Here is a 25,809-nt window from a genome sequence, read left to right as displayed (position 1 = left end):
ACCTTAAATACTATATAAAATACAATTCTGAAACATTCCATTTTTCCCCATTTCTTTCACCTGCACTATAAAAACCCACATCTTCCTTGCCTCTGATATTTCCATATTCTAATTCATCTTCCACATTCATAGGATGCATTTTTTGAAATACAGATATTATATCCCTGCTTAAAAATATCTAGCTAATTTCAGAGATCTTAGTAAAACCTCTTACAGCCAGGCCCCTTTCTAGTCCTGTACACACACACACATACACACGCACACACACCCATGCACAAACACACACACACGGCTTTTTTTTTGGGGGGGGGGACCCATAATGTATTTTTTTCCCCACTTTTTCTTCTGCCAGAAATACTTTTCATCAATCTATTTGTCTGATTGGAAAACCACTGGTTTTTTGAGGTTTAGCTAGAATCTCATATGTTACCTTTTTTTTTGGTAGTTCTCCTTGACACCACCTTTGACAGAATTAGATAATCTCTTATCTGAATTCCTATAACATTTGATCTATCTCATAACTCTTACCACAGTGTGCTGTCGTTATTTATTTCAATTTCTATCTCTTAGCCATCTCCTTGCCTCCACCCTTAATTGACTACAAACTGCCGGTTATTCCCAGCAGCCAATACAGTGCCTGACATGTCATAAGAATTCAGAAACAGTTCATTGATTTAATCAGATTATTTTTAGCATCAACATTTAAAATGTGATTGGGATGCTGTGTTATATTCCTAGCACATTATATATAATGATAGACTTTGAAACAAAGCTGTAATGGGACTTCTTTATTATTATACATTTTTTATGCTCTTTTATCCAGTAAAGGTCAGTTGGGAGGCCTAGCTGTGTATCAGACATAGGGTTCTTAGGCATGAGATCTGCTATTTATTTTACAGTCACATTTAGACAAAAAGATAAGGGAATAAGAAGATTGGTAAGTAACACAGTGAGATGAAGTATTAAAACCATGGGAAACAATATGAGTGAGAAAGGTATTTGGCATGTTAGCTTGAATGTTGCTAAGTTGAGAAGGGTTCTGGGAGTAAGGTTTTTTCAGTGAATTTAACAGTTTAGTAGGGAGACCCTGCTTTAAGGGAACACAGCCTGTGGTAAACACGACAGTTCTTTACTTACTTTGTCTAATTTTTTATGAAATGTTAGCTCATAGTATGTTATTTTTATTAATACATTGTAAAGAATATTTTCTATTCCCCTTTTATATAAACTCTGTTGCAGTTTTCCCCAAGACCACTAGAATGCACTATAGTGCAGTATTTTTATGTAGAAATGTTTTTCTGTGTGTGTGTGTGTGTGTATTTTTTATATATATATATATATATATATATATATATATATAAATAAATGAACTGCATAATATTTTATTGCTACTTTTATTCCATCCTCAGACCAGTTACTTTCAATTGCTAGTTGACTTTTAGGAGGTATTGTTACTTTGTTTCATGGTAGATGAAAAATCTGAAGATTGACAAATATTAAGAACCTTGTTTAATTTCTGGTAACTGTAAGTAAAATTAAGTGGCTATAAATCTTATTCTCTAATAATCAACATTATTACAAATACATTGAAATAGACTAGGAAATGTTTAGTCTGGTGATGAAATCTTTGTGATTAGCAGAAGCATTGGGAATAGAGAAAAAGATGTTCTAGTTAATTTGGAACAAAAGTATTTATTAAAAATTAAAAAAAAAAGAAGAAATATATGCATGTTAATTAACCAAATAACACAATATGGTCTCCCTTTATGTATTCCTTTCCTTTGCCCAAGGAAATCTTACTAATGTCTTCCGTATTCTTCCAGAAATCTTCTATGCATATGACATATATATATATAACACATATATAAAACAAATATTCATTTTTATTTTTAATGTGTGTATATTATTACAAAACATTCTGCACATATGCAAAACATATAAGACTAATATATACTCCTATACTCGCTGCCGACCTTAAATAGAACATTAGCTATCTGTAATTTTCATAGGTTTTCTTAAGATCCTCCTCTATATAAATGTTGATTTTTCTGTTGTAACTATAAAATAATATGAATTCCAGTACTTTGCCCATTTGAGCAAATAATTTTCATTTCCTTTATACCTTTTTTGAAATATAAAAACTTCTTTATGTGAAGTGCTGAATTAGTTTTTTTAAAAAAAAATTAACTTTGAAATTTGGCTATATTATCCCCTCATTCCTTCTTTATTACTTTATTACTTTGGTTTTTCTAATTATTATTACTGTTGTTGTTATCCTAACCTTATTGCATTTAATATTTATTATAAATGGCCTCAATATTTTGGGGAAGCAAACAAATCAAAATATATAAATACATTACGTAAGTATGGCCATTTTTGATTGACCTTTAAAATTTTTACTTTATCTGGATTATTTTTTTGGTCTTAGATGTTTAAATCTGAAATGGTGAAATCAGGTTAGCCAGAAATAATTATATTCAGCTAGCTTTAAAAGGGAAATAGATAAGAATTTCTCTTCATAGTCCTTCCTGAAAAGGCAAAGGATATCATGCTAAGTGAAATAAGTCAGACTGAGAAAGACAAATACCAAATGGTTTCACTCATGTGTGTAATCTTAGAAAACAAAACAAATAAATAAACAAAAAGCAGAATCAGACCTATAAATATAGAAAACAGAGACTTACTTGACTATTAAAAAAAAATGTATTCATTCCTATTGAAATATCTTATTCAACACTGGTGATTAGGGCTGATTCCCCCTCTCTCCTTTGGATTGTTTACTGTAATGCATACTTGGTAAATCGTAATTGCCTGACAAGGCACAGAGTATTATAGATGACTTAAAACATTTTTTTGAGTATAGGTGACACACAGTGTTACATTAGTTTCAGTTGTCCAGCACAGTGATTCATTATCTCTATATGTTATGCTATGTTTACCACGAGTGTAGCTACCATGTGTCACCATACAGTGCTATTACAATATCATCAACTGTATTCCTTGTACCTTTTATTCCTGTGACTTATTCATTCCATAACTCAAGCCTGTATCTCCCAGTCCCCTTTCTCCGTTTTGCCCATTTCCTCACTGTCCTTCCCTCTGGTAAGTCTCTGTTTTCTATATTTATAGGTCTGATTCTGCTTTTTGTTTATTTATTTGTTTTGTTTTCTAAGATTACACACATGAGTGAAACCATTTGGTATTTGTCTTTCTCAGTCTGACTTATTTCATTTAGCATGATACCCTCTGGGTCCATCCATGTTGTCACAGATAGCAAGATCTCACCCTTTTGTTATGGCTGCATAATATTCCATTGTATGTACATACCATTAGATGAGTTTTCTTTTTATAAATACATCAATTTTGAGAAAGGTTAGTCTTCTACAAGTTTATTTCGTAATCCAAATTTATCTACTGCTTTTGATAGTAGAATTGTAATTTGGCAATCATCAAGAAAATTTGAATACTATAGAAACTAGAATGTTATATGTAATTATAGAAAGATGCATGGTTCCCAGTGTTACTCTTTTATTTGTTATAATGGCACTTGATGGTGTAACAACAATAAAATAATAATGACAACCACTTTGACACTGTGGAAGCCTACTTTGAAAGGTAGCCAGGACTACTGCGTACTGATGACTACTCCTATTACATATCCTAAAGTTCATTTAAATATGTTTTAAGATGGTTTGTATTTTCTTATTTCTTTGTTAGAGCCAAATACCACAAGTTGAAATATGGGACAGAATTGAATCAGGGAGATATGAAGCCTCCAAGCTATGATTCTGGTAAGCTAATTTTAAAGGAAGTTTAAGTGATTAAAAAGAAGTTGACATCTAGTATTTATAGTAGCAATATTTATAACTGCAAATTAATTTCGAATTATTTGCATATTAGTGACTTTTTCTGACCTTCTTATCTTTAGTGCTAATCATTTAGTGTCATTTAAATGATTTTCCATCACCTTTCTTCCTTTTGCCTCTTCCCCTTTCTTTAAGTTCCCCATTTTCTGCTTATGTTCTACACTTCGTGGAAAGATCAGAATTCATGGGGTAACATACTAACATAACTGTGTCTTGCTGGGTTTCCCAGTATTAATGGGAACTTTGAGATATGCGGTACAAAGTACATCATGCCCTGGAAATCCTGAGAGAAAGAGAAGGAATGATGGAGTTCACAGATTTCTTTTCAAGTACAGGGAATTCCTAATCCCTTCAACCTCATCCCCTCAGTTGCAGGTGCAAAATTGTTTTTGGATTTTCTTATGCACAGAAGATTCTGCAGCCGGACCATCTTTTAACAGCTGAAGCATTTATGATCTTTTTGTGTTATTTCTTCTTTTTTATACTACCTTCCTCTTCATCCCTACAAAAATAACACTTTGTAAACAATCAGATATTAAGGATATAGACATAATTGACTTATTAGGAGGTATAACAGATAGTAGGAAAAGTTGTTCAAGTTATGTTTCGAATGAGTATGTTTTGACGTAATTTCAGATTAAATTTCTAGATCAAATATCTGACGATACCAGTTATTGTTTATATCATTTATATGTTGAAATATATGAAATATGTGCCTTGTACTAGGGCCTCTATGTATGTTAACCTTAATTCTTAAAATAGTTGCTCATAAAGGTGATATTGTTCTTATTTTACCTATGTGAAAATTGAACTCAGAGAAGTGGAGAAACTTGCATGAGGTCACACAATTATTAAGTAATGGGAATATGGATCTGAGCCCAGGTCTAATGACTGCAACATTCATATACATATTTTTAAAGTTTGTTTGTTTATGTAATCTCTACACCAGGGTGGGGCTCGAACTCATAACCCCAAGATCAAGAGTCGCATGCTCCTCTGACTGAACCAGCCAGCTGCCCCATACCTGTAGAGTCCAAAATTCATATTAGCCCTATTTTACCACACTGCTTCTGTATTTGACAATGTATGAAAAAAACCTTATAAGATCTGAATGTGCTGCTGATTTTAAAGTTCAATTCAGTGTAGTAATGTTAACACATTTCCCCAGCTGAATACTGATCCATGAGATTCGGAGCAGTATCTGTTGATCATTGGCATATTTTTTCCTTTGTTTTTTAAATTTTTCTATCTTGCTTTGCTGTCTCTCCTTTTGACTTGAGATTCACTTAAATGTTTTAAATTTAAACTTTGTTAAAGGCTGTCCTAAAAGTATCTTGTCCAATTCACAGAAGTGATTTAATCAGGATTTTTATATTAAAAAAAGTTTGTTTCCTTATTTTTAGATATTATTTTAGGAGTATAAAAGTCTAATTGCAACATATACAAAATGTTTATAAGTAAACAACGTGGTTCTAGAAAAAGTTTGACTCTTAGGCATGTAAGTTCAACTCTGCCCTGACACTTTAAATATTTGTGATATTATTTAATCTTTCGGAGATTGCTCTGCTGCTTATCTGAAACTGGGAAAATAGTGGAAATAATTCATAACTTTCAGGTTTATTTTCTTACTTTATTTATCTTCTTTCTTATTTTCTTAGTACTAACAACACATGGTTTTAGTATAAATTCCACCTATTGATCGTTCACAGTTTATTTACAAATATTAAATATGTAATGCTTGTCAGACCCAGCTTCAAATTCAGTGAATAAGATAACAATGCCCTATTGGATTTTTACAGGGAAGATAAGAAAAAAGTGATTACAGTAAAATGACATGTATAATGGGGAAGGTAATAGGTATTGTAGAGCACAATATCTAGTCCTAAGTAGTCAAATGGTGTTTAAAGTTAACATCTGAAGGACAAGTAAGAATTGGCCAGGGAAAGTGAACTTACTAAATATTTCCTGAATGAGAGGTGGGAGAAAGGCAGGGGGAAGAATCTGGCACATTTGAGAAATAAAATAACTGGCTAGTAGAGAAAGGGAGGGAAGGAGTATTTCTAAATGGAGCTAGAGAGTTAGCGGGCGAAGGGGAGAGGGCAGATGGTAAAGTATGTTACAAGGGTCTTGTAAAATATGTTAAGGAATTTACATTTTTATCCTGAGAGTTTTGAGGAGGTGTTTGAAGGATCGGATTTCTCTTAGATCCCACAGGCAGCAGTGTAGCAGGTGGATCAGATAGCCTCTGGATCTGTGACAGGGAGACTGGTGAGCAGACTGTTGCAGCCTCTTGGCTAAATGAGGAAGGCTGCCTTGACAGGCACTGACTGGATGTGAAGAGAGAAGGGGTATGTTCAGGAAATACTTACGGTGTAAAATCTGCAGGAATGAGTTCCAGTTTCGATGTAGGGAATGAAAAAAAGGGACATTCAAAGATGACCCCCACACTTCTAGTTCTCAAAACTAGGTCGGAAGTAGATTTGGAAGATGATGGGTTCGCTTTTGGATTTATTAGTTCGGCAATCAAGTGAAGATGGCTGGAGCTCAAACCAGAGGGTATGGCTTTGATATGTAGATTTGAGAGGCATCAACACATGGTCCCAAAGGCACTCAGGTCATTGTGGAGGAGGAAGAGGCGCCCCCCCCACCTCGCACTCCAGACTTTATTCAGAGTGAGAAGAGGACCTGGATTGGAGCCCTGAGGAATGGCAACACTTAAAAAACTGGTAGAAGAATAGAAAGCTGAAAAGGAAATGATAAGAATTATCTTAACAGTAGGATAGAAACCAGGATAAGAGAGGGATTCCAGAAATAAGGACTCTAAAGCACTATGATTTATAACCAGAGGTCCTAAAGAGTAGCTTTAAGATTCACAGATCTGTACCTCTGAAACAAATAATACAATATATGTTTAAAAAAAAAAAAGATAGCAGGAGGGGAAGGATGAAGGGGGGGAAATCGGAGGGGGAGACGAACCATGAGACACGATGGACTCTGAAAAACAAACTGAGGGTTCTAGAGGGGAGGGAGGTGGGAGGATGGGTTAGCCTGGTGATGGGTATTAAAGAGGGCACGTTCTGCATGGAGCACTGGGTGTTACACGCAAACAATCATGGAACACTACACCAAAAACTAATGATGTAATGTATGGTGATTAACATAATAATTAAAAAAAAAGATTTAGTGACACATGGGTCATTACTGTGGGCAGTTTTAGGAGAAAGGTAAGGGTAGAAACAAAGACATGAGTGGAAAATGAAGACTAACTGCAGTTACCTGTAAGTCAGGAAGCTTAGATTGTGAAGGTGGAAGAGAGGGATAGCTGAAAGGGTACATGGGGTCAAGGAAAGTGTGTGTGTGTGTGTGTGTGTGTGTTTCTTAGAGGAGGAGCAAATAAAAAGGAGAGAGAAGACATATTCAGAATGGGAAGGTATCTGAAGAAGCACAGAGATTGGATTCTTAATTAGCTGGAGAATGGTGGGAGGAGCATGTCTTTTATTGTTCCCAAGAAAGAATGTAGAAGTTAGGTGATGGATTTGTAGGTTTGGGTTTCACTTTGGTGGTGGGTATTTAATATGATAGCTTTATGTGTAAGACTGGATTACCTGCTAAGAATGTATGATAGGTTTAAGAAAAGTAGAGAAGGTTTAAAATAATAATGAGCAGGAGGGCAAACTGATAATAAATAGTAGGATTGAGAAAAGCTAAGGGTCCAGTTGACAGTTGTGATCATGAGTTTATATAGATGCATTGGTTTGCATACTTGACAGCTTGGACAAAAATTAAATAGAATGGAAATAGTTCATAGTTGAATTCATTGAATTCATGGAGAGACCAAAGGGACAAGAAATTTGAGGACATAGACTAAAGAATAATTGAAGTGATAGACTGAACTAAAACTAGAGAGGAAAGGAAGTGAAGACAAAAGGAGGCTAAATGGGTAGAAGTGAGGGGATAGGCTATGGTCTGGAGTAGGCCAGCAAACTTTTACTGTAAAGCGCCAGATAATAATATTTGGGCTTTTTAGGCCATATGTTCTCTGTTGCAGCTACTCAGCTCTGACATTCTAACATAAATTAGCCACAACACACAAATGAGTGAGTACAGCAGGCCACATTTGACTTGCAGGTTGTAATTTGCTGGCCCCTGGTCTAAGGTCCCAGCTAAATGAAAGAACTAGTGAGGTGGGAATATGAGTCTGAAGAATACGCTCAGAGAGGGAGAGTGCGTCTGCATCTGTTCTTCATAACGACAATATCTAAGGTATGACAGCTAGAGAGGGTGGTGGTTGTGGGGAGGCTGAAGTGGATCACCCACATGAATATTAACTTCGCTCAAGATGAGGTAAACGTTTGATTGCAGAGGAAGCATGTAAGCCTAGTTCCGAGTGTTACTGAGGGATTTGTGGGTGACAGTGATGAGGACAGTGACTAGGAGAGGGTAGAAGGTGGTGTATCCAAACAGGGTAAACTTTAAAGAAGCAGGAATTCTTCTAGTCTTTGCTCTTTATCCATTTACAATATGTATTTTTTTAAACTGATAATCCAGACTTTTTCTGAGACATTTTTCACAATAAAATTAGTTTCCCTTCTGACTGCCCCCCCCCCATTTTGTTCTATATCCAAACCTTTACATTTCTACCTTAGGAAATTTTACCCCAGGTTATGTTAAAATTTATTTATCTTCCATATTTTAGCTTCTTTTATTTAATATTAGAAGCCAGGTACATATTAAAAATAGAATATTTTTATACAGAGTGACAAATTCTTTTAATCGAGATGTTTAGACCATTTATATTTAATGTGACTAATGGTATGGTTAGATTTAAAGCTACCCCCTTTGCTGTTTGTTTTCTGTTTGTTCAGTGTGTTCTTTGATCCCTTTTCCTCTCATGGATTTCTTTGGGATAATCTAGTTGGTTTTTTTTTAATTGTTCTATTTTATCTCTTGCTGACTTATTAGCTGTAACTCTTTGCTATTTTGGTGGTATACTTTTTTTTTTTTTTTAACTTAACCGCAGTCTGTCTTTAAGTGACAATATACCACTTCTTACAGTATGAGAGCCTTGTAACTGGATTTCTATGTCTCTCTTTGGCAGTTGTTTTCACATATTTTGCTTATAAGTCACACACTATATTATTATTTTTGTTAGTTCTCTTTTAAAGAGATTTAAATAATATAAAAAGTATATATTTCCAGTGCTCATCATTGTGTGGATCCGTATTTTCTGGTGTCATAGTCCATCTGCCTCAAGGACTTTTACATATCCTGTAATATGGGCTGCTGCCAATGAGTTCTTTCAGCTTTTGTGTGTCTGAAAAAGTCTTTCTTTTGCTTGCTTGCATTGTTTCTGATGAGATATCGTATATCAAACTTATCTCTGTTCTTCTGTATGCAGAATGTGACCTTTTTCTCTGGCACTTTTAAGATTTTTCATTTTGTCATTGGTTTTAAGCAATTTCATTATGATGTGTTTCGGTGTAGTCCCCAGGTGACCCCCGCCCCCCAGTGTTTCTTGTGCTTGGGGTTCATTGAGTCTCTTGGATCTGTGGATTTAGAATTTTCATGAAATATACAACTTTTCAGCTATTCTTTCCTCAGATATTTTTTTTTTTTTAAGATTTTATTTATTTATTTGACAGAGAGAGAGAGACACAGCGAGAGAGGGAACACAAGCAGGGGGAGTGGGAGAGGGAGAAGCAGGCCTCCCGCAGAGCAGGGAGCCCGATGCGGGGCTCGATCCCAGGACCCTGGGATCATGACCTGAGCCGAAGGCAGACGCTTAACGACTGAGCCACCCAGGCGCCTCCTTCAGATACTGTTTTTGTTCCCCTCCCTATGCCACAATCTAGAAACTCTGTCAAGGCAGTAAGCTGGAAAAATCACAGGGCTCACTGTGTGTTTCCTTTCTCTCAGGGATCATTGTCCTTTGTTGCCTGAAATCAGGTCTTAACCATGATTTCATCTATTTTGTTTTATAGTTGTTTCAAGCAGGAGGGTAAATTGGGTCCCTGTTACTCTAACTTGACTGGAAGTACCAGTCAACTACTTTTATATTGCCAAGCAGTTCAACTCTTACCACTTTAAAATCCTCACTTTCGTATGATGTCATTTTTTTTAAACTTGATAAGGTGAGAGTGAATCTGATAGTTGATTGAGAGAACTGTGAATTTTAGCTTGAATATGGAAATGTGGGGAAAATCAAGTTCACATGTACAAAAGTTTTTTTTCTCTTTTAACTTCAGACTTTTTTTTAAAACATGTTACCCAGGGAGTCAGATTTTCATGGATACACTTTTTTAAAGAGGGTGAAGATGCATTCTTATTTGGTTTGGTTTAATTTATTTTTTATTAAGGTATCATTTACATAAGTAAAATTCACCTTTTTAGTATTTTCACACACACATATAGTTTCGTTACTACTACCCTTTGTAGCCAACCCCTTTGTCCCCGGTCTAATCCCCTGGCAGCCACTCATCTGTTTTATGTTCCTATAGTTTTGCCTTTTCCAGAAAGTCATATGAATTTGAGAATCATACAGAATATAGCCTTCTGATTCTAGCTTTTCTCATTTAGCATAATGCATTTGAGATTCATTCATGTTGATGTGTATCAATAGTTCATTCCTTGTAAGTAGTAGTCCACTGAATGTATGTGTTGTACTTTGGTAACATCACTAGCTTCCAAAGTAGGCAAAGGCAGTTGAGTATATCTGAGGGTGGAATAGAGAAGCCTATACTGATGGGAAATTAGATGACCTCAAAAGTTCCTTCACATATGAAATTTTTAGTCTTTTGAAATGCCAGTGTAAGTATTCTTACTTGGTAAGTATAGCTTACTTGACTTAAGATATATTAGAACATACCTTAGTATATTCCTGAATTTGTGGAACCATTTGTGAACCATAGTTCCTGAATTTGTGGGTCAATGGAAACAAGATGTGTGTTGTTTTTCCTTAGTATGGGGACATTATTTTTGCCCCTTTTTTAAACTCTATGCCTTCTGAGATCATCCCAAAGTAATCTACCTTGTTGAGGTAACTTAATCCTCCTGCCACAGTCTGGTCTACTGCTGTTTCTTTGGTATATCACAGAGCTTGGCCTAATTAATGTAGGAGAAAAATGAAAATGGAAGATCTAATTCTTATTTACATATTTCTGTAAATACATGAGCTCTGGAGTCAGATGTGATTTCAGCACTTACAACTGTGTTTCTAACTTGGAAATCATACAATTAACTTGTAAAACTCATCTTTTTCATCTTAAAATAGGGATAGTAATAACACCTATCTTTTGAGGTTGTAAAGATTAAAAGAGATAATGTGTTTTTAACACAGCATCTGGAACACAGTAAATGCTTAACATCAATATCATAAAACAAATTTTCCCAGTCTCTCTTACATCTCCATGTGAATAAAACCCTGTAAAAGATCACAGTTTCTTATAGTTTGATCAAGGGCTGATAGAAAGTGTGAAATATTTTGTATTTTTAAAATTAGAGTATAGTTTGGAAATTCCGTAGTCCAGATTTAGCACAGAGAAGGCTCTTTTTATTTTACTTTCCTCTTGAAAGAGTTCACTTTCTACCAAATGATGAATTTAAGCTTTACAAGACTTAGGTGGTTTTCATTCAAAGAATGTCTTCAAAAGAATATTTGAAGTTTTCATTTGGTAACTAGTGAAGGAAATAGATTTGGATTGAAGTTATTTCTTCCCTATCTCCTCTTTACCAAACTGGCTTTTCTGTCATCATTCCTGAGTGCTTTGTTCTAGCTCTGATGTGGTGCTCCATAATACTTTCATTTGACTCTTATTGTGTGACTTGATTTGAATAGGTCTTTGTCCTGGACGAAAATTCTCAGGCTACTAGAGATTGGGAAAATGTCTTTATTTTAGTTCTGCTACGCTCAGGGGAATCTAGTAGCAATCATGAATCTATATTATTTTTGTTACGGAAATTAGATTTAAAAAAGTGTACATTGTCCTAAAACATACCTTACAGTGTAGTTTGCATATTCTTAATCTTATACGTTTTTATTGGACATATTTTATGAATTGAGATGCCCTCTAATGAATAAAACAAGGCACTTTTATTATGATTTAATGTTTTCCAGATGAAGGTAATGAAACAGAGGTACAGCCACAGCAAAACAGCCAGTTAATGTGGAAACAAGGTCGACAACTACTCAGACAGTAAGTATCCCGTGGTCAAACAAAGAAAAGTATGTTTTCATCAGGATACATATATATATATATTTTTTTTTTGCATTTTCAACTCAGAATAATTTTCTCTCTTTTATTATTAGACTGTTGCTGTGAAAAAGCTTAATTGAGTTATTGTTCCTTTTTCATAGTAAACATTTTTTCCCCTGTGGTAGGTTTTATTTTTCATTAAATATTAATAAGAATTAACCAAGAATAAATTCTCTTTTTATAATTTTAACTTAAAGAGTATACCTTTAAGCTTCTAAATTTTAATATACACTTATGTTTACATTTGAAAGAATTCTAGGGGCACCTGGGTGGCTCAGTCGTTAAGCACCTGCCTTCCACTTAGGTCATGATCCCAGGATCCTGGGATCGAGCCCCACATTGGGCTCCCTGCTTAGCGGGGAGTCTGCTTCTCCCTCTACCCCTCCCCCTGCTTCTGCTTTCTCTCTCTCTCTCTCTCTCAAATAAATAAAATATTTTTTTTAAAAGAATTCTATACCCTTAAAGTTACTTTTTGCATCTTTTATACCTGAACATAGGTATGTCTTAATGTAAGTCTAATCAATATTTAGATGTAATTTTGTGTTATGTTTTTAAATTTCCTATTTTAAATAGATTGAAGAACTTTTTTAATTTCTCAAATTTGCAAATACTGCACTACCATGTAGTTTCTCCTATAAAATGTGTATTTGAGACTATAAAGAGGAAACAAAGCTGGAATGAGGTTCAAATGTCAGGTGGTAGGCTATAGCCCACTTAACCAGCTCACTGCTTTATCCTTGCATATCACATTTGAAATTGGTATTCTGACTTGTGCTTCATTAAAATGAAATGTACTTAGCTGTTTTTGGATTTTTGAGTTTCCTGTGAGTAGTCTGCACCAGTGGTTTCCAGAGTGAATTTGTGCCAGCCATTCCTTTTGCCTAATGGGAAGAGAATATTAAAATGTCTCCTTTTATGTATTTGTTATCTATTCAGCATGAGAAAAAAATGAGAATTCACTAACATTTAATAAGTGGTTTTCCTAGTGCCCTCACCTTGGTCTTAAATATGACGTATTACATTTTTCTTTCATAAATGTGTTTTTAAAGTGCTCATTTTCTTTTTTATGAGAAGTAGTTACTGTAGTAAGCAATCTGAGATAGTTTTCAAAAACTTTAAAAGACTCATCATCTGTCTCTTTAAAGTAAAGGTGACATTTTATCAATGAATTAAGGAGGTAGGTACTTAGTAAAGCCAACTTACCTATGGAAAGAGCGGTTTTTGAAACAGTTATCTCTAATGTGATTTTGTTGCCAAAGATATATATCAAATATTTGTTTAGAACAGAAAAATCTGTTGGTTTGTAAGAACTGATTAAATTCAAGAAAGTTAAACATTTATTGTCCAAATTAAATATCAGATAGTATTGAAAAATGAGTATCTTGATTTGATAAGATACACTTACTCCATTTTGGTCATATATCTTTGTGAAATATGTCTTTGAGCTGTAATCTGTTAATACCAGATGTTGAAATAAACTGACCTCAGACTGGTTATCTTGTCCACCTTTGTTTTCTCCTTAATTTCATAGATTTGCTGCTTACTTACAGGCTCATGCCTAGTATTTGTCTGTCACATTTGTTAATGACATTAGTAATGACCTTTGCCTTTTTCATGTTCCTTTTGGTCTTTTTTAGTCATCTTTGTTGTTAATGGATATTGAGTGCCTTCTGTATGTCACCCTATATGAGGTGTGTCACTTTTAGGGGGAAGAAAACTGAGGTTCAGGAGAATTAAAGTTACACAGGAAGAAAGTGGCAGAAATGGGCTTTAGACCCAGATCTAGTTCTCAGTACAAACCTGTTCTCTTCTCTTCTGCTGCCTCTCTGTAACACACACTCCCACATGCACACAGGCATCCCACATCCACAGTTGAACTGTGGGCTATTTTTATTTTAGAGTTGTCTCAGGATAAAAGCTTCCTTTCTGTAGAAATGACTCTTTGGAATATACTCTTCTTGTATGTCATGGAGGAAACCAAATATGCTAGAAATATCCTCTCTGGATCTCAAACAGTTGATTCAATAACTCTCTATATCAGAAGTGTAAAAAAAAAAAACAAAAAACCACTGGTTATAATAATTACTGTTGTAAGAATCTGAGAGTGAGTTTGCTGCCTAGAAGAAAGAATGTGCTATTAGGTATATTAAGGAACAGCTTCTTCTTATGATAAATGTAATGAATGGTGTATTGTATAGTTCTTTGATTTTTTTTTCAGTGACCATAGAGGCTGGTACTGCAAGAGACAGCTCCATCTGCAGCTGGAAGATTATTTATTAGCACGTCTTACTAGCATAGTACTGTACTGTTAAGTCTTATGCAGGCAATGAATTTAAAGAAATACTTTTATTTACATATTAAGTTATAGAATACTGATTCCAATATGACTGAATTGTAAGGATCTTCTTCACACGCAGGTATCTACAGGAGGTGGGTTACACAGATACCATTCTAGATGTGAAATCTAAACGAGTGCGAGCTTTGTTGGGCTTTTCAAGTGATGTCACTGACAGGGAAGATGACAAAAATCAGGATTCAGTTATAAATGGCACAGAGGCCGAAGTTAAAGAGACGGCAATGATTGGGTAAGTATTCTGTCTAGAAAGCGTTTTAGCTAAAATTTTAGTGCTTATTAAATATTTTTGGTTTATGGTTGACACTTGTGATACTTGCAGTTTAGATACTGCTACAGAAATAATTTATTATAAAGTTGAATTAAAAAATTGAAATTTCATTTGGTAGAAGATAACCCATAGGGATTAGAGTTATTTATGATTATTTTAAGAATATTTTTTTTTTTTTTTTTAAAGATTTTATTTATTTGACAGAGAGAGACACAGCGAGAGAGGGAACACAAGCAGGGGGAGTGGCAGAGGGAGAAGCAGGCTTCCCGCGGAGCAGGGAGCCTATGTGGGGCTCGATCCCAGGACCCTGGGATCATGACCTGAGCCGAAGGCAGCCGCTTAACTGACTGAGCCACCCAGGCGCCCCTAAGAATATTTTTAAGATATTTTTATTTGCTTGAAATCTATAGGGTTTAATACAGATTTTAATATCTTGAAGCTCAGTCACTTACTATTAGAACTTCACAAAAGATCATCTTTAGGAGATTCAGTTCAAATCTTATAAGAATGTAATTTCATTCCTGATGACCTAAAAATCCTATAAATTCCTCAAATTTTTTAGAAGTAAATGTTTTCTTAGCCATTTGTGTATTTAACAATACTGTAACTCACCTTTTCCTTTGAAAAATATCTATTTTAAGTGTATGTTTTTAATTGATAGAATAAGTGTGAAAAATTCAGTAGCTGTTTGAAATATTTTGTTTTGCTTTTTGGATCATGTGTCATACAATTATATGTAATTCTGCTTAAAATGAACATGAGTAGTTGAGTAAGGACATTCTTTATTGAAAATAAATTTGGCATGATTCTTTTTTTTTTTGTAGTTTTTAATTTTATTATGTTATGTTAATCACCATACAGTACATCATTAGTTTTTGATGTAGTGATCCACGATCCATTGTTTTCATATAACACCCAGTGCTCCATGCAGTACGTGCCCTCCTTAATACCCATCACCGGGCTAACCTATCCCTTCTCCCCCCTCCCCTTTAAAACCCTGTTTGTTTCTCAAGTTAAATTTGGCATGATTCTTAAAGAGAGAAAAAGCCAAAGATTCTGTGAAAGTCTGAATATTATTTTGCCTCATTTTACTGCATATTTGGGCTATAAGAATGGTTTTAATTGAACTCTATACATTTTCTAGTGAGAACATCATTTCTGTTATTTGGAACATTAACTAAAATTATGGGATTTAGGTAAAGGTTCAAAAATAGGATGGACTCCTATAAACGAACTTCTATAAATAAATGTCACTGGAGCCTTCTTAAATATATTCATTAATATTTAAGACTACATTAACTTATTTATACAAATGTAAGATTAGATTGTTTCTTTGTGTAGGCATAGACAATGTAGGCCTTATTCCTGGTTATAGTTTTACCTACAGGGTTATTATAAGTCATTATAAAGATGTTCAGAAAAGGCCACTTGAGTTGTCTTGTGTTTTGCCCTTGACCTGTCTTTTGGAACTGACAAGGGTATTATTCCGAATCTGTCTCATTTGTGTAGGGATAGAGAATAGGGTGGAAGATACCAAAAACATAGCTCTCAGCAGATTTGAAATTTAAGATTAATCTGTTTTAGAAATGTTGTCTAGAGTCGTGGCTAAATTTTCTTTAAAAAAATACCTTGTTATCTAAAACATTTCCTAATGAACTGGAGAGAAATCATCTTATTCTGGCCATTAGGAAATTATTTACTAAATTTATTTTGAGGAAACTAAATTAAAATCTTATGTATTTGAAAAGTCAATCATTTCAAAAAATTAATGGTTTATTCATTAACAGGATCAAGTTTCGTAGTAATATTAGTTTGACTTAAGTTATTTTTAGTAGCTTTATGTGTATATTTGTTTTTTTTCAACTCCTTAGCTGTTCAGTAGAAATATAGGATTGTATCAGAGAAAACTGATGTATCTACTAGCTATTTTCTTAGTTATAGAAATTCACATGTTAGAGGAAGAGTTGCAGAGAGGAAAAGAATAGAGAAAAATAGAAGTAGAGGTAATAAGAAAAATATTTTTTAAAAGAAAGACATTAATGTTCTTTTGGATCAAAAGAATACTGAATCAGGAGGGGTGTTCTTTATATTACATTAACCCAAATAGATATGATTGCAAAGTACTTTTAAAAGAGTAACCACTTCCTATTGTGCTTTGCCAATTAAAATCCATGGAAATATAATGGATAAGAATCAGTGTAGTTCATAATATGATTTGAGGGATCATAGTTACAATGTAAACAGAAGTTAGTGCAACATATGGATTAATTCTTATGTTGAGTTTAAAAAATTAACTGAGCAAGGTGTACATGTTCTAAACCAGAAAATCCGAGTTAACAGATTCTGCCTCCGTGCTGGATAATTTCAAATTCCTTGAAAGTGCAGCTGCAGATTTCAGTGATGAAGATGAAGATGATGACATTGATGGAAGAGAGAAAAGCATCATTGATACTTCAACAGTGAGTAGGATAATGTTTTTAGGGATCATTATGCTTACTTTAAAAATAATCCAAGTGAAAGAAAATTAAAAAAAAAATCGATTGGTTCAACCTAAATCCTTAACTTTTTTTCATGAATTTGGGGAAATTTCATTTAAGAGTTTTTAGTATTGAGTTTAAATTCAATAATAATTTTAGGATGGCAGCTTTCTCTTAAAAGGTCCTTACTCTCTGGGGCACCTGGCTGCCTCAGTTGATAGAGCACATGACTCTTGATCTCAGGGTTGTGAGTTCGAGCCCCACATTGGGTAGAGAGATTACTTACAAAAATTTAAAAAATCTTTAAAGGTCCTCACTCTTTGATTTATTAACTCATTAAGCATTTTAGTAGTTCAGTAGAGCTGGTGAATATGGTAAAAATGTTTGTGTTATAACAAAGCAGTGTTGTTGGTGCTATAAGACAGTAGAACTGACAGACCCATTATGGTACCTGATGGCGATTGGCGTCACCTCTAATCAATGCAGTTTTGTCTTTCTTGTCTGGGTTGCTTTGGTAGACAAATGTTACAAATTTTTAGAACTGTTCCATTAGATTTCTTCAAACTTGTTTAAAGTTATTCTGTAGTTTTGTTTAGATCTTTATAGGTTTATTGACTTTCCCATGGTAGTTTCTTGGAATAAGAGGTGTCTTGCTTCTTCTCCTTTCTCTTCTCCATTCTGTCACCTTCAGCTCCTCCTGGTTTTTTGTTTTTTTTCCTTCCCTTTTTTCCTCCCTACTTTTTCTTCCTTCTCCTCTCTTCTCTCTCTCCTTCCTCCCTCTCCTCCTCCTCCTCTCTTTTTTAAGTAATAGATGAGGGCATGCTTTGTTTTGTCTAGGAAAATGTTTACATTTCCTCTTCCACGTTTATTTAAGAAGAGTAAGGAAGAAAGCAAGGTAGTGAAGCCGACTGGACCTAGAGTTGAAAGCTTTGGGTTTAAGTCCGAGTTGTCACTAGTTATCTGTGCTTCTTACCCGTCAGGCTTAGTTTTTTAGTTTGTAAAATGGGAATTATAAATACCCATCTTATCTTCAGAGGATTTTGTGAGCAATAAATGAGATGCTATATATGAAAAATGATATAAATGCTTTCTGGGTATAAATTCTCTCCTTTATGTCCTCTGCTTCCATCAAAGACTCTCAAATTATTGCTTCCACATTATTGTTTCCCTGAGCCACTCTGCAGTAGTATTCTGCTGATACAGCCTTGCCAGGGGTATTATTTGAACTTCAAGTAGTTACCCCCAATTTTTCTTATCCAAACAGGTAGTAATAGAATATGTTTTAATTTACTGTAGTAAAAGAAAATGCCTAAACTTGTATGATACTTTTTCTCTGTCCTGTTCATTTGGAAGTTTTGTACTGCTTTGTGATTTCTGTGGGCCAATTGCATTGAGATATTATTTTCCCATCAAAATACTTTATTCATAGCTCAGTGGTAAATGATAATTATCATGCTTTAAGTATTAATTATGGTCTTACTAGAAATTCCTAACCATAACCTGGTTTCTTTTTAAGTAATCAAATTCATAAAGATCCTGTCTTGCAATTAGTGCGGATTTTAGCAATTCTGTGACCAAGCAGTGAAGGCATAGCTAATATAAACATACTTAACCCCATTTAAGCATGGCCTCAAAAATCCTTTTAGTTTTTCAGGAAAAAATATCCCTAAACAAATAATTGGTTTCTTTGTAACAGCTTTGCTAATTTTTAGGATATATTACATTAATTTTCACAGCTGCAGGCTAATAGCTACATACCAAAAGGACTTTCACAGTCTAACTCTGTGTAGCAATGAGTAAGCATGACTTAAAAGATTTATTGCAGTTAAAATGTTTAGTAAAACAAACAGGTTTTTAAACTGTTACTTTATTTCTTTAATCAAAATAGTTTGGTAGATTCAACTAAGAAAATATAGAGACATGGGCTATTAGTAACTATCATTTGTGCATAGCTGCATATGCTGTCTTCTTGCTCTCTACCCTCTTTTAGAGTTTGATTATTCTTTGGGTTATATTCTGGATCATATCTCTCCTCTTTATCTCCTCCTTCTTCATGATCAACCTCTTCACCTTATTTTTCTTTACCATCATTGTTTTGCATTCTCACCATAGTATCATTAGTTAAGTGTAATAATGATCTTGAAATTATACATGTGTATAAAAAGTGATCAACTTTAAAATGTTTGAAGGATAACTTCACCAGCAAGATTTAGTCTCCACATTCAGATACTTTAGGAGGAAAAGGAATGGGATTAAGAGTCATTAAAATCTATTGTGTCATCCCCGTTTGTGTTATGTTTCTTCTAATGGTTTTAAAACCAAAGTGGCCGTCTATCCTTTTTTCTAATCTTTGTGGCACCCTGTGCAACCTATAACTTTTTTGTGTTTGCCTTAATTCTTAAGTTGACTTCTAAACTCACTAGAGGTAGGAGTGGAGTGGAATCTGGAATGTAAGGAAAAGTGGTATGTACTTATTATAACAAACCCCACCCCGTCCCATTTACTAATCCTACTCTCTGTTGGCAACCACACTTTTCTTCTATGCCTAACTATTAAAAACACAGGAGTTTTTATTTAAGTGGGAGACTTGATAGACAGTGGCCTGCAACTTGCCATATCTTCATTCATAAGGTTATATGGAGGAGAGACCTAGAAACAGATTTTTTCCCAAGGAGTTAGTTTTGTGACTTATTACCATATTTAGTAATTAGAATGTTGAAAATACATTCAGTTTTTCAATGTATTATGTATTTTCCCTGCCCTTTTCATCAGGCATTGAGAACAAGAATCTCTGTCTACAAGGTGTGGGTGATGGCCCCTCTAATTCATATCTGGTGTCCCATCAGGGTCGGGGGAAGGGAGAAATCAAGCCTCTAGGGTGAAAGAAGATGGATTAGGCAGTGTGTTTATTTGTGGAAAAATGAAGGTCAGCGTCTTCTATTGGTATAACTCGTCAGAGATACTTTTCTACCTTAGTTTGGCTGCCCAGAGAAAATTGGAAAAAACTATTAGCATATAGTTACAAAAGAATACACCTTCAGCATGGGATTTCTGTACTCAGTATGTCAAACTTTTTTGTTTAATTGATGTGCTGGATGGGAGATTAGAATATGCTATAAACATAAAAGTATGTCTAGGTCTTAGGGAAATACTCTAAATAGTTAAACCAGTTATTCTAGCAGCATTAAAGAATCCTTGATTTCTCCTATTCAGTTTTTATATATACCAGGGTAGTGAAGGCAGATTAGGTTTCATCTACTGCACCAGCTTTCTTCTGATAGTGGCTTCCTGGAGTGCTACACTAGAAGGATTTTTTTTTTTTAATTGAAATTCAAGTTAGTTAATATATAATGTGGTATTGGTTTCAGGAATATAATTTAGTGATTCATCGCTTACATATACTACCTAGTGCTCATTGTAACAAGTGCCCTCCTTAATGCCCATCACCCATTTTGCCCATCCTCCCACCTACCTCTCTTCCAGCAACACTCAGTTTGTTCTCTATAGGTAAGAGTCTCTTATGGTTTGCCTCCCTCTCTGTTTTGATCTTATTTTATTTTTCCTTCCCTTCCCCTATATTCATCTGTTTTGTTTCTTAAATTCCACAATTGAGTGAAATCATGTGATACTTGTCTTTCTCTGACTGACTTATTTCACTTATCATTATACTCTCTAGCTCCATCCATGTTGTTGCAAATGGCAAGATTTCATTTTTTGGATGACTAATATTACATTGTATATATATATAGACCACATCTCCTTTATCCATTCATCTGTCGATGGACCTTTGAGCTGTTTCCATAATGTGGCTGTTGTTCATAGTGCTGCTGTAATATTGGGGTACATGTGCTCCTTTGAATCAGCATTTTTGTATCCTTTGGATAAATACCTACTAGTGCAATTGCTGGGTTGTAGGGTAGCTCTGTTTTTAACTTTTTGAGGAACTTCCATACTGTTTCACTGAGAAAGATTTCTGAGGCTGTATCTGATCTTAGATGAGAAGTGCTGTGATTGGTAAGTAATACCAGGAATGGGCATGAGAACAGGGGCATACAAGTCAGGTATTTGTTATCTCTTAGAGTCTGTTTCTAGACTCTGTATTCTGTCCTATTGATCACTTTGTTGCACCCTTACAATTTTAATCCACTCGCAGTAACCCAGTGATAAAGTTTGGTCAGATCATGCTATTTCCATTTTGCATGAAGTGAAGAAGCTGAGGCCCGGAGAAGCTGAGATAGTGAATCCATTTTATCAAAAGAAGCTGCAAACCATTCATCCTAATTTCTTTGGGCTTCTGGTGGTGGAGGTGACTAAAAAGAAGATAATTCATAAAGAGTTTTGACATATAGATCTCAAAAATTATCTCTGCATACATTAAGCCTAAATTTCAGTCCTCCAACTGGATTTTTGATTCCAGAGATATTCCTAAATACATAAAACAAGACATAACAGCCCTTACCAGATTTGCTATTGAATCTAAGTCAGGTCCCACTCGGAAAGATCAGTATTTTGGAAAAAATTTGAATACATAAAGAGTTATTAGGGAAAACTGATGCAAGGTTGGAACAGTAGAAGTACTGGGGGAAGCTTTTTTTCCTTCTCTAATACCATACTTTCTGAGACTTGCATTCATTTCTGAGTTTGTAGCTTTTATGATTTTAGATTTTTTAAGGGAATTATGTAGTAGAGTTAACATTTATCATCGTTATATTCTGTAAAACTCTTGTATTTTATGAAGTGTTTCTCTTTTTGGTTAGTTTAGAATGTCTGTGCATTGCACAGACTGCATCCAAGAAATATGAGAATATGGTTGTAGTTCTCATAGTACAGTAGTATGTCAGGGACATTTTTCATCTATCTATAATTGAAATACCTATCTTATATTCCAGTGTTTTCAATATATGATTTCATTAGCTTACTCAAAACAAACAAGCCATCCTTGAACAAAGTTTAAATTATTACTTTAAAATGTGTAATGTATCTTTTTTAAATGATACCTGTTTTACATTGAACTGGTTAAGTATTATAGCTTTTAACATGACAAAGATATACTTTCTGAAGAAGCCAATAATTGGGTTTCCTCATTCAGTGATAAAGGGATACTGTTTTCCTTTATTTAAATTAATTTCATAATATATCCTAAAATTTTAATTTAGCATGTTTTTTCATTAGATTGTTAGGAAAAAAGCATTACCTGATAGCAGTGAAGATCGAGATACAAAAGAAGCTCTAAAGGAATTTGACTTCTTGGTTACATCAGAGGAAGGAGACAATGAGTCTAGAAGTGCAGGCGATGGAACAGAATGGGGTAAGGAAACATACTGCCTCCAGCCAAAGGTGTTAAGTAAACAAAAGAAACTAATATTTTACCAGGAGGGCAATATCTTGAAGAACACTGTAAATTTCTTATAATGTTGAAATTTTGAACATCCTATGAACTTTTTACTGTTGTCACCTTTTATCCAGGGTGTATATTTGTGTGTGCATGTTTAAAGGAAGTTGTACAACTAGTTATCTTTTTTTTTTTAATATAAGCAATATACCATGAAAATAATTTGAATCCATATACAGAATGTTCTGTGTTTCCTGCCTAGATAGTAGAACTTGCAAATCTGGATTTTGTGGAAATTGAGTTTGAGAATGTAATAGAAGAGTTTTTAGAGACTCATCTCTGGCATCTTCTGTGCAAAAGAAGTATAAATTTAAAAAACTATAGTTATTCAATCTAGGCAGATTTCACCAGTTTGTGCAAGGCATAGAATTTTTTGGTGCAAATTGTTCTAAACAAATTTAATATTTTAAACATCTAACGAGGTAAAACAAGTATTTGGGGGAAGACTTCTACAGCATAGATTGTTCTTTGGGTTTGGAAATGAATTGTTGCTATCAGTAAGGTAGGATTGTGATGAATTCTTCAAAAGTGATCAGTCCTAGCAGGTGTGTGTACATGTAGTATGAGTGAGGAAGAGAGAGAGACAGATACTGAGAATGAGAGAAAATTTTCTGTTGAGGTTGAAGAATTCCAGGACTCCCTTAGTTGTGGTTTTATGCTCTTTAAAGACAGAGTTAGAGAATCAGTAATTATCCTGGTTTTAAATTGGGGGCTTTCCCTTCAGGAACTCTTAAGATGCCACTTCTTTTCCTTTTTTGTGGCAAATATCTGAAGGTAATTATTATACAGGATAATTAGTCATTGAAATATGTAATGGCTATAAAGTGACTAATTATTATTACTGTTTTTTTGCAACAGAACAAAGTTTGGAAACCAAGGGGATATTGAAGTAAAATCTCTTTTCTGTATTGTTACTGCTGAGTTTATTTATCAAGTTACTCAGATATTTTAGACACCGGTTCTACCAATATAGCTAGATCCACTGTCTACACAGAAGTCTTTCTCTGAGGAGTCATACATCTGCATAAATAATAGTTGGCTTTTTTCATTGCCAGTCTTACTGCAAGGGTTTTGTGATTCATTTCTCTCCAAAGACAGCTGCATTGTTTCTTGTGTCACTTCCTTTGCTTTATAGTGTGAGTCATGGCCCAGAGTTTATATGATACATGTGTGTACGTTTTCAGCTAACCTCCTAGGAAGTTACTGGTGAAAACATGAGCGACTGGTCCCACCTTTGAGCTGTCTTACTCTTTAGTAGTGTACTGGGTATTTCTGAATATGAGTGAATGGAATCTTTCAGTTGACTAGAGGTTTCCTTACCAGGAGTTTAGCCTTGTGTGTTTTTAGGATTTTATTATTCATAGTCAGAAAATTTCACTTTTAAGCAATTAAAAGAACCAGATTGCAAATCCTGTTTAACTGAATGGACATTTAAACCATTTTAAGTGCTTCATTTATTTTTCCCCTTCCCCCTTAAAAAAGGAGTGAATATGCGTAGGTTAAGAATCTTGTTAGTTTCTGGCAAGTAAATAGATTTTACCACACATCTTCCATGATCTCCCATTACTATCATTGTGAGTATAGTGAAGATTACAATAAGGCTTAACTTTTAATTTAAAAAACTGAAGACATTGTAGGATCCAAAAGCTACCCAGTTTAAATTAATAAGACCTGATTGCTGAAATATTAACATTTTTAATTGTTAGATCTTTCTGGGAAAGTAGAAACTTTTTATTATTGATAGATTATAGTTAGAACTGTAAAAATGTTGAGTTTTTAAATTTATTATGTTTAATCTTTTCAGAGGCCCAATTAAGTTTTTTGACCTGTAGATTGAAATTTAACTTGTTAAAAATAGGTTCCTGTTTGTTCTGATTCATTTTGGTTTATTCCAGTCATTCAACAAACACTTATCAAATGCTTTCTGTGTGCCAAATCATTTGGTGAAGATCCCTACCCCTGTGGTCCATATAGGCTACTAAGAGAATATAGACAATAAACTTTAATAAACATAAATGATAGAGCATGTCAGAAGGTAATAAATGCTATGGGAAATAGAAAAAGTAGAACAGAGTAAGGGGAATAGAGAGTGCTGGGGTTGGGGTGAAGTGGAGGGGACAAATTACAATTTAAAATTGTGATGGGGTAGTTCCCATTGAGGGGGGGTAACATTTGGACAGAAGACTCAAAAGTTGATTGGTGGGTTTTAGCAATATGGTTTCCAGGGAAGAAATATTCAGGAAAAAGAAAGCCACAGCAAATGCCCCAAGATGGCAGCAGCCTTGATATGCTTGAGCAATTCAAGGACATCAGAATGGCTAGAGCAGAGTGATTCTAAGGGGGAATTTGGTAAGAAATGACCAAATCATGTAGGGCCATAGACCACTGGTGAGATGGGGAACCACAGGAGGAATTTGAGCAGAAGGGTGCCATGATCTGACTTTGATTTTAAAGCATCATTCTGGCTTTATTGAGGGAGCACCCAGTGTTGATAATAGTCTTGGTGTGAGGGGAGAGGGGACAATTATTGGAGTAATTTTAGCAAGAGACAGAGTGATTAGAGAAGTAGAGTATGTGCTAAGTAGTCAGATTCTGGATGTGTTTGGAAGATAGAAAAAACAGTATTTTGTGAAATACTTGATGTGAAATATGGAAGAAAAGGGAGGTTTTTGGTCTGAGCAAATGGAAGGATGATGAAACACTGGATTTGGAAGATTGGGAATTTGATTTTATACGTTTAGTTTGAGATAATCTGTTAGACTTTCTAATGGAAATGTGGAGTCTAGGGCAGTTGGATATATGAGTCTTGAATTCAAGTGAGAGTTCTGAGCTAAAACCTAGCATTATATAGTATATAAGTAATTTTACACTAATGTAAAATATATATAACACATTCTTTAAATTTTCTTCTCCTGTAATAGTGAAAATTAATGATTGAATTTGTTATCTACTAGGAGCTCAGTTTCCTGTTTAAGAATTTGTAAACTAACAAATCACTTAAATTGCTTTAAATTTTGAATGAAGGTTGATTGATAAGTTTACAAAGTGCTATTTATAAGGCCTGTAAAAAAAAAATGATCATTAGTTGATGAACACATGCCAAAAATATAAAATTTTTAAAATGAAAAGATTATTGAAGACTATTTTGTATAATCTCTTAATAATAATCTCATTACATAAATTAATAAGAAATTTTTT

At 34.3% G+C, this 25,809-nt stretch overlaps 1 protein-coding gene across 2 annotated transcripts in view; it reads left to right on the top strand.

The window, feature by feature from the left end:
* Window positions 1-25,809, top strand: part of STRN (striatin) — a 102,985-nt gene that overhangs the window by 34,999 nt on the left and 42,177 nt on the right. For both annotated transcript variants that reach the window (XM_045884410.3, XM_045884411.3), the window contains exons 3-7: window positions 3,718-3,791; window positions 11,980-12,058; window positions 14,536-14,703; window positions 17,066-17,201; window positions 22,392-22,527. In XM_045884410.3, coding sequence (XP_045740366.1) covers window positions 3,718-3,791; window positions 11,980-12,058; window positions 14,536-14,703; window positions 17,066-17,201; window positions 22,392-22,527 — 593 coding nt within the window. The remainder of the gene's footprint in view (window positions 1-3,717; window positions 3,792-11,979; window positions 12,059-14,535; window positions 14,704-17,065; window positions 17,202-22,391; window positions 22,528-25,809) is intronic.

Source organism: Mirounga angustirostris, unplaced genomic scaffold (assembly GCF_029215605.1).
Source record: "Mirounga angustirostris isolate CCGP_5_RB_7025 unplaced genomic scaffold, mMirAng1.0.hap1 SCAF_10, whole genome shotgun sequence".
Taxonomy (NCBI): domain Eukaryota; kingdom Metazoa; phylum Chordata; class Mammalia; order Carnivora; family Phocidae; genus Mirounga; species Mirounga angustirostris.
This window is presented reverse-complemented; position numbering and strand designations above follow the sequence as displayed.